Source organism: Brassica napus, chromosome C4 (genome assembly GCF_020379485.1).
Source record: "Brassica napus cultivar Da-Ae chromosome C4, Da-Ae, whole genome shotgun sequence".
Taxonomy (NCBI): domain Eukaryota; kingdom Viridiplantae; phylum Streptophyta; class Magnoliopsida; order Brassicales; family Brassicaceae; genus Brassica; species Brassica napus.
Genome location: NC_063447.1, coordinates 53,898,906 through 53,913,136, shown reverse-complemented (window position 1 = coordinate 53,913,136; position 14,231 = coordinate 53,898,906). Strand labels below are relative to the sequence as shown.

Below are 14,231 nucleotides of genomic sequence, written 5' to 3'. Positions count from 1 at the left end.
TTATAAAATGAAAATATACCCGCACTATGTGCGGGATAAACTCTAGTAGTGCTTATACAAAGAAAACAAATGCATCTGTTGGTCTATAACCGAAGGTTTAGTGTTTTTTAGTGCAATTGATTCCGGTTTGATTAAAGTAACAGGTCTTAATCACTGCCGACGACAAAAATGACCATTAACACGCGGTTTCACACACAGTCTAGGGGACGACCCAACTAAAAAAATAATAATATCTCATTGCCATTGGTCAACCATTTATATCAATATTAAAACAAAAAATTTTATTTAGGACAAGCAGAAAAAGACAAAATGTAAAAAGATAGACAAACCTTGCTCGATACGCCACCGTCGTCGTCTTCCACATCTTTATCCTCTCTTCTCAGACACACAGATCATTTCTCTGACAACAAAAAAGTTCGTTTCTTGTTCTTTCTTTTGCTCCTGTGAGCTCTAAAGTTGTCTCCTTTTATCAAAACCATGTCTTCGACATCTTTCACCGACCTCCTTGCTTCCTCCGGCGTTGACCCCTACGAGCAAGACGAAGACTTTCTTGGTGGGTTTTTCCCGGAGACAACTGGGTCGGGTTTACCCAAGTTCAAGACGGCTCAACCGTCGCCTCTTCCGATCTCGCAATCTTCTCGCAGCTTCGCCTTCTCCGAGTTGCTTGACTCTCCTCTTCTCCTCAGCTCCTCACATGTATAAAGCTTCCATCTTTCTTCAATCATTTCATCTATTTAAGCTCTTAGTGATGTTCTGTAGTGTTACTTGCAGAGTTTGATATCTCCAACGACAGGAGCGTTTCCATTTCAAGGCTTCAACGGATCAGATTTTCCCTGGCAGTTACCATCGCAAACGCAAACGCAAACGCAAACGCCAAACGCTGCTTCCGTATGTTTCTTCCCCTTAGCGTTTCAGCGACATGTACAGTTTCTTTGTACTGAACCAAACTTGTTTCCTTTTACAGGCTTTGCAAGAAGAGACGTATGGTGTTCAAGATCTCCAGAAGAAGCAGGAGGATCCGGTTCCTCGTGAGTTTGCGGATCGCCAGGTTAAGGTACCATCGTACATGGTGAGTAGGAACTCTAACGACGGTTACGGTTGGAGAAAATACGGTCAGAAACAAGTGAAGAAGAGCGAGAACCCTAGGAGTTACTTCAAGTGCACGTATCCCAACTGTGTTTCCAAGAAGATTGTTGAGACTACTTCTGATGGACAGATCACTGAGATCATCTATAAAGGTGGTCATAACCATCCTAAGCCTGAGTTCACCAAGAGACCATCATCATCGTCGGCTAATGCCAGAAGAATGCTTAATCCTTCTTCTGTTGTTAGTGAACAATCAGAGAGTTCATCGATCTCGTTTGATTATGGAGAGGTAGATGAAGAGAAGGAACAGCCTGAGATTAAGAGACTGTAAGTAGATTTTTTAATTTAAGTTAATGGAAACTTAAAATGTTTCTAAGAAATTAAGAAAATGACGTTTTTTGTGTGATAGGAAAAGAGAAGGTGGAGATGAAGGGATGTCTGTAGAAGTAAGCAGAGGAGTGAAGGAACCAAGAGTTGTTGTTCAGACAATAAGTGAGATTGATGTTCTTATAGATGGCTTTAGATGGAGGAAGTATGGTCAAAAAGTTGTCAAGGGGAATACCAACCCAAGGTTAATTCAAATCTTTTAACTAATTTCTCATTAAAGTTGTTTTTATGTTCCTAACCCTCTTTGGTTATTATGACAGGAGCTATTACAAGTGCACATACCAAGGCTGTGGAGTGAGGAAGCAAGTGGAAAGATCAGCAGAAGACGAGAGAGCGGTTCTCACTACCTATGAAGGAAGGCACAATCATGATGTCCCAACCGCGCCACGTCGCTCATGAAAACAGAACATCCTTGGGGCTGAAGTTACTAGTAATATCATTTAGGGTTTGGAATATAAGTCTTACTATGGCTGTCTTTTGTGCTCATTATAGTTTGTTTATTTGTTTGTAACACAGTCAGTACTTTGTGTTGTCAGAGTGGTGATTACTGATTAGCAGTTTTTTATATATCTTCTTGGCCTTACAGAACCTCACTATACATATGTTCGATCTTTTAACACTTGAGATTCTATTATAGTTTCTTGTGTTTGGTCTTTTGCTTGATTGTTGTATATTTGACATTCAAGATTGAAAATAATAATGCTATATAATCCATTTGGCAGGTTATGTACAGAGTGTATTGTTTACACCCCAGTTTTTTAAATTATTATTAGAACTTAAAAGTGAAACCAATACCACAAGTTTAGAACGGTGGAGATTATGCACAAAGGACATCAACCAAACAAAAATAGAAAGAAACAAAAATAGGCTAATCTTTCTTCTCTTGTCTCACATACCTCTCTCTCTTTCTCCGGTCTTGTTTCTTTTACCTTACCAACATGTTGGATTAAGTTAACCTTTACCAACCCAAGTAAACACAGAGTCCTCTGTTTTCTTCTCTATCTCCTTACGTTCACATTGCACTCTCATTCTCAATGCATCATCCATTACATTTTCCTCCTTAGAAATGAAAACATAGCCTTCATAGTTTAATCCCAAGCCTATTTTCTCTCTCATTCTCTCTAAGAAAAGACCATGGATTGGTCGAAGTTTGGCAGCAAACAGATCAACTCATCACATTGGGGCAAAGTGCACGGTCCATTCATGATGGAGGATCTAGTGTGCCAAAATCAAAACATGATGATCTCAAAGGGTATTTTCAAGAACAGTAACCCTCTCAAATACGCAACGCCTCTTCTCTTTCTTCAAATGTCAGTCATCATCATCACCTCTAGGCTTATCTTCGGCTTCCTCCAACCTTTTAAACAAGGAATGATCTCCGCTCAAGTGTTGGTATAACTTTCTAGATATTGCTTTCATTGTCTTAACATATTGTTTTTGCAATAAAAAAATAAAACGTTTTGAAATGTTATTGTATAGCATTAGAGATATATTGGGCCGCAAGATGTGTATCATATTCTGTTATATTTTACATATAGGCTGGTATTGTTCTTGGACCGTCTTTCTTAGGACATAACGTGACATACATGAACATGTTCCTCCCCGCTGGAGGCAAGATCACAATCCAAACGCTATCAAACGTCGGTTTCATCATCCATCTCTTCATCCTCGGACTCAAAATCGACGCGAGTATTATCAAAAAAGCAAGTTCCAAAGCCATACTTATCGGTACAGCCTCCTACGCCTTCCCGTTCTCCCTCGGACACCTCACGGTCTTCTTCATTAATACTACCGTAGGACTTCACAGAGACGTGTTTCACTGCGCAAGCACCGTGATCTTCTTGTGCTCCATGACATCGTTCCCGGTAACAACCACGGTCCTAGCTGAGCCTAACATCCTCAACTCAGAGCTAGGACGGTTAGCCACCAACTGCTCAATGGTCTGCGAAGCTTGTAGCTGGTTCGTGGCTTTAGCGTTTAATCTCTACACGCGAGAGCGGACCATAAAAGGCGTTTGGGGGATTGTAATGATCGGAGGTCTTATTGGGGTCATTGTAGGAGTCTTTAGACCTTTGATCATATACCTCACCGAGAGGAAAAGCAAGTCGATGAACAAAAAAGATATTGTCCCGTTCTTCCCGGTCCTCTTGATCTTGGCTATAGCTAGTACTAGTGCAGAGGCCATGGGTGTCCACGCTGCGTTTGGAGCGTTTTGGCTAGGCGTTTCGCTCCCTGACGGTCCGCCTTTAGGGACAGAGCTCGCTATGAAACTTGAGCTGGTCGCTTCGAATATGCTTCTCCCGTGTTTCATAGCAATTAGTGGGTTACAGACTAATTTCTTTGAGATCACGGAGAGCCATGAGAACCATGTGGTGTTGATTGAAGTGATTCTCTTGGTGACTTACGGCTGCAAGTTCCTTGGAACAACGGCTGCGTCTGCTTACTGCCAAACGCAGATCGGAGACGCGCTCTGTTTGGCGTTCTTGATGTGTTGCCAAGGTATCATCGAAGTCTACGCTATTGTCGTGTGGAAAGACGCTCAGGTAAAAAAGACGAGACGTTGGTTACTTTGGTTTTGATTAATCTGGAATAGAAAATTAAACAATATGATGCTTAGTGTCTCAAAAATGGATTAGTCACTGTTTGTGATTCATACCGTAGGATTAAGCTCAATGTTATTTTTTTAACTTTCAAATCAAAACCAGTTAGCAATAAGTGTATATTGGTCTAAGTCTGGATTATAAAAGTGTTGATCCATGTACTAAACCCTTTCAGTAGTTAGGTTAGTGCTAAAAATGTTTAGTACATAGATCCACACTTTTTAATATGGACTTGGACCAATATACTTATAATACGGATTATAAAATTGCGAATAGATGTACTAAATCTATATATATATATATAATTTATGTCTCAACTGAATTTTCGATGTGAGAGTTTGTATTGTTACTATTTTAGGGATTAAAGTACATTGCTAATTAATCTCTTCATAATCCTAATACCTAATTAAGATATGTTCTCATAAAATTTTGTTTATAAAGCATCATAGTTAAATACTAGAGGCTCGTTAATCGAATAACATTACAACGAAACTAATTTTAGATGAAGTGTTTTTGGGTGTAGGGGACTAGGTTTTCAACTTATTTTTCTTATTTTCTTAGTAGATTTTTTGGGTGCTGGCCATAATCCAAAAAATAGAATAGGAAGTTGACCTTTTATAAAATGTTTGTGTTTACAGGTTGTTGATACAGAATGCTTTAATCTAGTGATAGTTACGCTTTTACTTGTAACCGGAATTTCGCGGTACCTCGTGGTGTACCTCTACGATCCATCGAAACGCTACAAATGCAGAAGCAAACGAACGATCCTCAACACGAGGGAACGCAATCTTCAGCTCCGTCTTCTTCTTTGCATGTACAACGTCGAAAACGTTCCTTCCATGGTGAACCTTTTAGAAGCTACGTACCCGACAAGATTTAATCCCATCTCATTCTTCACGCTGCACCTTGTGGAGCTTAAAGGCCGATCTCACGCAGTCCTCACGCCACACCACCAGATGAACAAACTTGACCCAAACACGGCCCAGTCCACATACATTGTCAGTGCCTTCCAACGGTTTGAGCAAAAGTATCAGGTAAATTATAAACATTATTTTTTTCTTTTATTTTGTCTGCGTATACAAGAAAAACAAATTAAAAATTTTCCTATAAAACCTTCTTCAAATTTCAAAAATGCTTTTATACTTGAAGATATTAATTCATTTGGCGTTTAAGTGAACGATTTGGTTCGTTTTGCGTTTGGCGTTTACATTTCCAACTAACAACCTTTTTGGCCTAATATACTTAATCAACAAAATTTGGGAAATATACATTCTAAAATATAAACGTAAAGAGATATACAAACCTAAACTTTTTTTTTTTCAAAAAAAAAATCTAAACTGTATTCTAAAATTTGTTATAGATAAAATATAACTTGGAAACAATACCTATTTATTATCTTAAACATATGATGCATCAGGGTACACTCATGGCGCAACATTTCACCGCAGCCGCGCCTTTCTCGAGTATAAACAACGACGTATGCACGCTCGCACTTGACAAGAAGGCGACACTAATCGTGATTCCATTCCACAAGCAATACGCGATCGACGGGACGGTCGGACAAGTCAACGGGCCCATCAGGAACATCAACCTTAACGTCCTTGAAGCGGCACCATGTTCGGTCGCCATATTCATAGACCGAGGGGAGTGCAAGGGACGACGCTCCGTCTTGATGACCAGTACATGGAAAAACGTGGCGGTGCTCTTCATCGGAGGCCGGGACGACGCGGAGGCGCTCGCATTATGTATGCGGATGACTGAAAAACCGGAGCTTAACGTCACAGTGATACATTTCCGTCACAAAAGCCACAGTGATACATTTCCGTCACAAAAGCTCCCTTCAGCACGAGGATTACAGCGAAATGGCTGAGTACAATCTAATAAACGATTTCAAGAGCCATGCAGCAGCGAAAAATGGGAAAGTACATTACATAGAGGAGATAGTGAAAGATGGCGTGGAGACCACGCAAGCGATTAGCTCACTTGGAGATGCTTATGACATGGTTTTTGTGGGCCGAAACCATGACCTAGAGTCTTCGGTCTTGTACGGACTTACAGATTGGAGTGAGTGCCCAGAGTTAGGCGTGATTGGAGATATGTTGACGGCCCCTGAATTTCATTTCTCGGTACTCGTTGTTCATCAGCAGCAAGGGGGTGCACTGGCCATGGACGATAGTTATAAATTGCCTGTCGAGGATCAAAAGAGTGGAGATACAAAAATACAAGAACGATTCTCTGTTGAAGAAGGTTTCACTACCATTGATCTCGACAGAAGTTAGAGTAATCAAGTGGCTTGATCTTGATTTAGTAACATTTATTTCTAATAAGTTCATAACTATAGATATTTATTTATCTCTTAGAAGTATAGATGTATTTGGAATCTTGAGTTGAGCCTTAAAAATAAAGACACTAGATGTAAAACCTCCAAACCGTTATAGGCATAGTTCAAACCACCGGCCAACAATCAAATAAGAACATGACCGACGGGCCGATCGTCTACCAAGGATCGGGAGCGCTATATGACGGGTTAACGGCCGATCCGGCCAAGGTCACGAAAAGTGCAATTCGTGATTAGGCCAGTCCGCCCGCTAACACGTCCCGTCATACCAAAGCCTAAGGCTTCTCAACCCATACTCCGATCTGACGTTGTGTTAGCTTGGACAAGCTAATATCAGAACAACAAAGCATTTACACAAAACATTCGCTTTATTTATTTTATATATTGTATGGTTCAAAACACACAACATAATATACAATCGGTGACATGCCAAGAAAGCGAAAGTACATACTTATAGTCTGAAAGCGTCTTAAGCAAAAAGATGCAAATCTACACCAGCCAGCCTAGCCTCCCGCGACCTCTACAAGCTTGCTACTGGTCACCTGAAACAACAACGAGTGAGGAGTGAGTAATCTAGCATTACTCAGCGAGTTACAATCCCCAATTAACAAATACAACCCCTCGCTATCCCACCCCAAACAATCTAAAGCGAGAGGTTCACCTAACAACACAACTCAATAACAATAAGCAATATCAGAAATACGCAGCTGGAAAAAGATAGTAAGATAACTAGCAATATGCTAATTACTAGCTCAACACCAAACTCAAATTCGACTTAAACCAGGCTTCAATAACCCGAAACACGATATAATATATATAACAAACTCGGGCCCTGGTGACGTTATGTTCCTCCTTCACTATCGGTAATATCCTATCTTCCTACCACAAAGGCCAGAAGAAGGAACTTTCAACCGACCGCGGCCCACAGTCCTTCAGGTCACCGCGCGACAGTCCACAGTCCTTCGGGTCACTGCCACATTACACCGTCGTGTAATCACTCAGCCATAGGCCATGACCCCGTCTATCTGAGTCTTCCCGATCCAGCGAATAAGGGGTTTCCTTGAACCCGCCGGGTACGAGGTATGAAGGAACACTAACTCACCCCAATATGCCTAGCATTGTGGGTTACACAAATGCTGTCGGCCAATATACGATTAATACTAAACCCGGTAAAAATAACACAAGGTTCCTAGTATTAATCACCACACAATCAACACATTCCACCTCAAACATGCCTAGCATTGTGGGTTACACAAATGCTATATGGCCAAAATATGATTAATACTAAACCCGGTAAAAATAACACAAGGTTCCTAGTATTAATCGCAAATTAACACAATCAATCATATTCCAGAATCTAGAATAAAGACTAATTCCAGAATACCTAACTATCCACAACTTAGCGATATCATCTAAGCATTCCGCATTCGCTAACTAACCCATCAACATAACCATTAGCATGCTACTACGGTTCTCAAACAATAACAAGCATGCCATCAACTCAATCAACATAACCTCAATTATTCAAACCGTTACTCAGTTAGACCCGGCCATCTGCCATGATCCAACTTTCAAGTAACGGGACCCTGCATGAAAACAACTCAGCAATCAATCGATTATAACTCACAATTTTTGGTTGACCGTGGCCTTGACCCCAAACCCGACTTCTGCGATCCGAACCCTTTCTTGACCTTCTCAAGTAGACCCACGTCCAGAATGGTCTTGAACTGGTCTCCACTAGAACTGATCTCTCTTCACTTGAACAGAACCTTCTCCAGGTGCTGACTCAAAAACGGCAGAGTAACTGTTCTCGAAAACTGCCTAAATCGCTCGAAAACTATCGAAACTCAATCTTTCTTTCTTTGCTTTCTCTCTCACGTTTTGAACTGTCTTTCAAGTGTTCTGAATGTGTTCAAATGAGAGGGGGACGTGGGCTATTTATAGGAAACAGCAACCAATCAGGAACAAGCCGTGTGGCAGCCCGTGTGTCGCTTCGCATGGCTCCGGACGCATGCGCGGGGACACCTCGTGCTCCACATGGTTGGCTGCATGTCTCAGTCTCATGCAGGATTACACCTCACCCTCTACCTGTCTGTATGCATGGCCTTCTCACATGCAAGGTGACACCACGTCCTCCACATGTCTGGCCGCATGGCCCGGTCGCATGCATCGCAACACCTCGTGCTTGGCTGAACCACCTCGTGCTTCTATGTGTCACTCCGCATGCTGTGATCATTTTTACTGCAACACCTCATGCCAGGCAGTTGCCACATACCATGCCAGGCAGTTGCCACCACGTTTTGATCTCATAGATAGAGCCACCTCGAGCTTCTCGGTCCATTCGTCCAATTTTGGCCTTTCCGGTGAATTTTTCGTCCCGCGATCAATCCCAATATTTTTCGACGCCCGTTCTGATGATCTGATTATTTTTAATAAACTCCAAATGAATCTTGACTTGATGGAAAATATTTCCCGAGTTTCCGGCTTCTTCAAAAAATTCCATAAGACCGAAATTAGGGTTTTTCGCCCAATTTCCGATCTTCCTGTTGTGCTTTCAAAAGTGTCATGCTTCAAACGTCCTTTGAGTAAATATACCACATTGTCTAACCATTGTCTAGTGGGATGCTTGACTCATAGTTCAGACAAAAACAATCTGATCGTCCGCGACTCGACCACCCAAAAGATACTCGACCATTCCATTTTTTTTTTTTGGGTTTCTACACTAGATATGTCATGTGTTGTAATTGTAGTTTCTATTTTTTTTCCTTTACTTTTTAGTTTTATGTTAGTAAATTTTTAGCGGTAAGTTAATTGCATAAATAGTTTATTAAGAAAATAGTTTCACTCGAATCCTCAAATTCATAATGGTTTTTTTTCATATCGCACATAAACACCATAAAAATCATTTTAATTAATATGAACCATCGAGTCTAGGCAGAACTTAAATACTCGCTTCCATCAGCTATTCTGTAACTTAAAATATAATTCATAGACACATATGTTTTATTATACATTAGTAATTAACATACTGCATCATTTAAAAAGATATCTCATGCACTTCTAATCACTTATATAAGTAGTCGGAGCAGATCCATTAATGACCTATGAGAGGTCACTCCATTGATCATGAAGAACAATATCCATAAGAATTGGTTTGTTTTTGTTGGACTAGGCTTTGACACCATCATAACTTTTATCCTAGGTATTTATTTTGTAAATTTTCACATCACATTTTATCACAATTTAGTCGCATATTTTAGATGCATTCTTTATCGTAATTTATTATGTATATATATTTTTATGTCACTCATATTCTCATGAATATATAACTTCTGAAACGTAAGAGTTTAGTAGAAATTGCATAATATTACAATCATCTAGATTTTCTATCACTATACTTCGAGACAAAACACACACTTTCTTTTATTAATGTTAAAAACTCTCAAAACGCTCTACCAAAAAGAAAAAAAAAACTGTCAAAACAATTTTCGGACCATTTTCAATCTCGCTTCATTTTTCATATTTTGCTTATTTGAAGTAAGATTTGCTTCTATCCTACTTTATATTTTGCTTCAAATTTGAAGATCTACTGTACACTTCAAAAAAAGATGAAAATTTTAAATTGTAAATTGGTCATTAGCTTTTACTTATTCTTATCTTTTCCCAAAATAAATTAAATACGTTAATATTATCCAATTAATTTTAATTTTTGACTATTAATTTCATTTAATCAAATGTATATATCGAAAAGCATATTAATATTCATTTGTAATAATTTTCAACTCGATTAAAAAGAATCTATAAATAAGCCCATCTCTTATTTCTAAACACTTTTGTTAATCACTTATAGAAAAATTATATATATGGTCTTTTTCCAAATTATGATGTTCTGTGTTTGTTTTTTTATTCATGTTGTGCAACAAATTTATTATATGATAATTTTTGATTATATGAAATAATAATTATGTTGGATTATTTTTAAACAAAATAGTTAGATATAATTTGTAAATATGAAAAAATATAAGATTTTATTTGTAATTAATGATAAAATAGAGATAAAATATATTTGGAATATTCTCTTTACAAGAAAAAAAAATGAAGGAACCCATCGGAATGAAAATTGTTTCATTGTTTTTTTTTTCATTTTGAAGAAAGTGAACTTTTTGAAGATAAAAATGAAGCACACCTACTGGAGATGCTCTTAACAAATACAACATGTTACTCTATTCAGGTGGTTGCGTGCCGATTTAAGTCCTAATACGTAACAAAAACTAGCAATTGTAACTGAAAAAGGGTGCTAAACAAAAATAAAATAAGAAAGAAGAATAATACTAGTGTTAAGTTTAATTTCTATAAAAAAATGGTTGTGAGAAACAAAAAAGATAGGTGTTTAGGAGAGACGGGACATAAAGGATGGAATCCATCATGTGGAAGGGAGCCGAATCAGATGCCCTCGCCAGCTTTCTTTTTCCTTTTCCATTATTTTCTATTTTCTTTTTAAAGATTTGAACTATTTTCGATTTTTTTACTTATATATTGTCTCTATCTCCTAATGTAAGTTTATTTCATATATATATAGATAATACAGATAGCTGTTGTAAGTTCAAAATAACATATTTCTAAAGAGTCCATAATATTAAATTGAATTTGATTATAAATTCAAATTGTTTTACAAAGTCATTACTGTTAAGTTCCTCAGAATCATGTTGGCAAGGAGAAAAAGTTCCTTGCAATCATTCCCCATTCTTTTGATCTTATAAATTCTCGGATTGAGGAAAATAAATCTCTAAATCTCAGTTAGAGTAATCAGTGATATATATTGGTACATCTTAATATAGCATATTTCTAAAGATGCAAAAAGTATATATATTGAAGAGGCCATTATTCTGAAATTTAATTTAGTATACCTAAATCTTACAACAACTCTGAATTTGTATCCACTGCAAATCATTTTCTATCCACAATCTACATAACAAACTACTATGATTTGGTTTACATGTATATAAATATATAGAAAGATCTTTAACAAAAAAAAAATATATATATATATATATATAGAAAGATAGCTAAAAAATTAATTTAAATCTCAATTTTAAGCAAAATATTATTTAAATCTCAAATAGAAATGACTAAAAACATTTTATTATTTTTCAATTTAAATAAATACCCAGGAGGAATTTAACAACCTATTATTTCAAAAATCGTATACATTTTTCGTTTTTTAAGTTGTAATTTTGTGTCAACAGTTTGCCAATTTCTTTTGATGGAAAAAGCATTAACAGAAAAGGGGCACAACATCTTGAGGTTTTTTTTTTCATTTTTATGGGTTTCACATGTAAAATCATGGAGGTCTTTGTTAATTTATCCATATATAGTAAATAGTACTAAGTTTCTTGCACTTTTATATATATGATTGAATTCTATATTATTTGAACCATATGGTTTGTTTTCAGCTTCAAAGGCTTTTCGATTGGTCCACCTACATGGCTACATCTACATGTGACAACCTGCATGATCACTCCACTGTTTCTTTAAACCTTTAATTTGCCGTCTTGAGTTCGCATTGTTCACAATAAGAAGTCAAAATAATATTTATACTTAAACGCCGAACGTATAAAATTAAACCAACTGGTCTAAATACGTTGCATTACAGTTGAACATGCAGTTCTTACAATGCTTTCATAATTTCTTTCGATATTATAATGACCACAGGTTAAATATAGTCGTCGAAAGTATAACTGAACTAATTAGTCAGTACTATGATTCATTAATCAGTTTAATTTTCCTTAAATTTCTATCTCTTTGACTATTAATTAACCAAAATATTTCTTCTGTTGTTGAAAAAATTTTTTTGGTTAAGTGTAAGAAATTCATCTTTCTGGAACAGAGATAGCAAATTATTAATTTTGTTACCCGCACATGATTTTACCATTGCGTATAATTATTTGGTTGATGAAAATTGTTTTATATTTTAGAATTTCATTCTTAGTTGTAATAGTAAATTATTCGTTAAATTATTCGTTTCCTGTCTTAAGATCCAATTACATATTTATAGTCTTAGAAATTAATGATCAAATGATCTTGTCCTCAGTGTTACGGACGACCGAAACTAGATTTTCAATTTAACATAGATCTTATCCACAGTAGTACATTACAAAGTTTTGTTTTTAACTTCATCCCAAAATAAATTAAGAAAATGAAAATATTGTCTTCCGGATCTGAAATTAAAAAAAAAATAAAAAAAATAAAGAAAATAGAGACATAATTAACGAAGAATGAAAACAATAACACTAGTTAAGATCCTCAGAGATGCTATCAAGGTGAGGCCGCCACATAGACACCGATGCCGACCGACTATGTCTCCGACGGTGACGATTCTCTTTACCGGCCGAACAATTCTTCTCCGACGACGACAACATAACATCTTCCAAATATTTCTCACACAACGTTAAATCAAGATCCTTATTAGTACTACTTACCGTATGATGATCACTAGTTATATTGTTGGCGTTTTCAAGAGGCTTTTTCCGACGTGGAATATCCTTTTTGTTCTTTGTCTTCTTCTTTTCGGGCAAGGAAGTATCCGGAATAAGAAAATATATGCTTCCACGCTTAAGCTCAGATTCAGGAGACAAGACCAAGATTTTACGAACAACTCCTTGAGAACATGGTTTGCTTAAGACATGGTTAGGATTCGCCTGAAGGATCTCGCCGGCGGTCATTGGACGAGTGATTTCGTCGACGTGTCCGTTGAGATGCACGATTCGGATCAAATCTAAAGCTCCACATGGAAGTACACAAGCCAAACAGCACCGTAAACTGTTTCCCATACCTTCTTAGTTTGCAAACAAATCTGAAAAGTTATTCTTCAACAAAAACAAAAGGTTTTCAAGCTTTTTGTAGTTTATTCTTTGTTGTTGCGTGTGATGTTTTTGTGGGGAAGATGAGGTTATATATAGAGTGACCAGAAGATAGAGCTTGACCTTACGTATGTTTTATTTACCGAAATGCCTTCCTTCTCATTGTGATTAACTTAAGCAGTCCTCCTATTGGTGTTCATTTTTATATATTTTATTCCACTCAATTAAACTAGGGAAAATTTGGAATAATACACTTAGATAAAATTTTAATTGAACACTATTATTTAAGTTTTTTGAAAAATACACTTTTGTATATATAAATTGACTAAATTGTACGGTCTGAATATTTCTCAATTATTTTTCATCCAAATTTATTTTATAGTTAAAATAACAGTTTCAGCAAAAATAATATTTTTTTTTTTGAAAACATAGAAATCTTTAGAATATCTAGAAAATATTCTTTTAATATATTTTTTTCGAAAAAAAACACACAATCTAGACGATCTTCTTCTTCTCCATGAGACATTATCCTCCATTTTTACAAAAACATTTTTCTTTCTCTTGTTTCATAGTTTATTCTTTCTCTCATTTAGAGGCTAGCTAGTTCATAGAATTTGTAAATTCTCATTTTCTGTTATTATCTTCTTTCTCTTGAAAAATACATTTGATCTGTGTAACTTTCTCATCTATGCCATTATCTGTTTTTTGAGTTTAAGTGACCCTGTTGTTGCGGCGCAGTTTACGAGTGATGGCGGGAACTTCGTTTATGTTGCCGCAGCTTCATTATTAGTTGTCGTGCTAACTTCCCTACAGGATCAAAAAGAAGTATGTGATGTATTAAGCAACACTGAGCATAATTTTGACATTTCGTACGCAGTAAATAGTTGCCTGATTAAGAGGTTACGTGACTTCAAGTACTAGTTCTCTATGCGTGATTTCAAACTTTGTTCCAATACAGAG

The 14,231-nt window shown here is 36.8% G+C and overlaps 2 protein-coding genes and 1 pseudogene across 4 annotated transcripts; 2 read left to right on the top strand and 1 right to left on the bottom strand.

Moving 5' to 3' along the window:
• The first annotated feature begins 254 nt into the window (after positions 1 to 254).
• On the top strand, positions 255 to 2,127 carry LOC106407015 (probable WRKY transcription factor 25). 3 transcript variants are annotated; one of them, NM_001315924.1, is given in 8 exon segments: positions 476 to 696; positions 772 to 888; positions 965 to 1,413; positions 1,496 to 1,657; positions 1,734 to 1,850; positions 1,853 to 1,881; positions 1,884 to 1,898; positions 1,900 to 2,058. In NM_001315924.1, coding segments are annotated over 8 exon segments (1,113 nt in total). In that variant the 5' UTR covers positions 476 to 477; the 3' UTR covers positions 1,905 to 2,058.
• Positions 2,128 to 2,249: 122 nt separating this feature from the next.
• Positions 2,250 to 7,251, top strand: LOC106410130 (annotated as a pseudogene).
• A 5,258-nt stretch (positions 7,252 to 12,509) lies between these two features.
• On the bottom strand, positions 12,510 to 13,372 carry LOC106409555. Its single transcript, XM_013850168.3, has one exon. The coding sequence runs from the start codon at positions 13,239 to 13,241 to the stop codon at positions 12,702 to 12,704; it is 540 nt and encodes a 179-aa protein (XP_013705622.1). The 5' UTR covers positions 13,242 to 13,372; the 3' UTR covers positions 12,510 to 12,701.
• Positions 13,373 to 14,231: the final 859 nt, after the last annotated feature.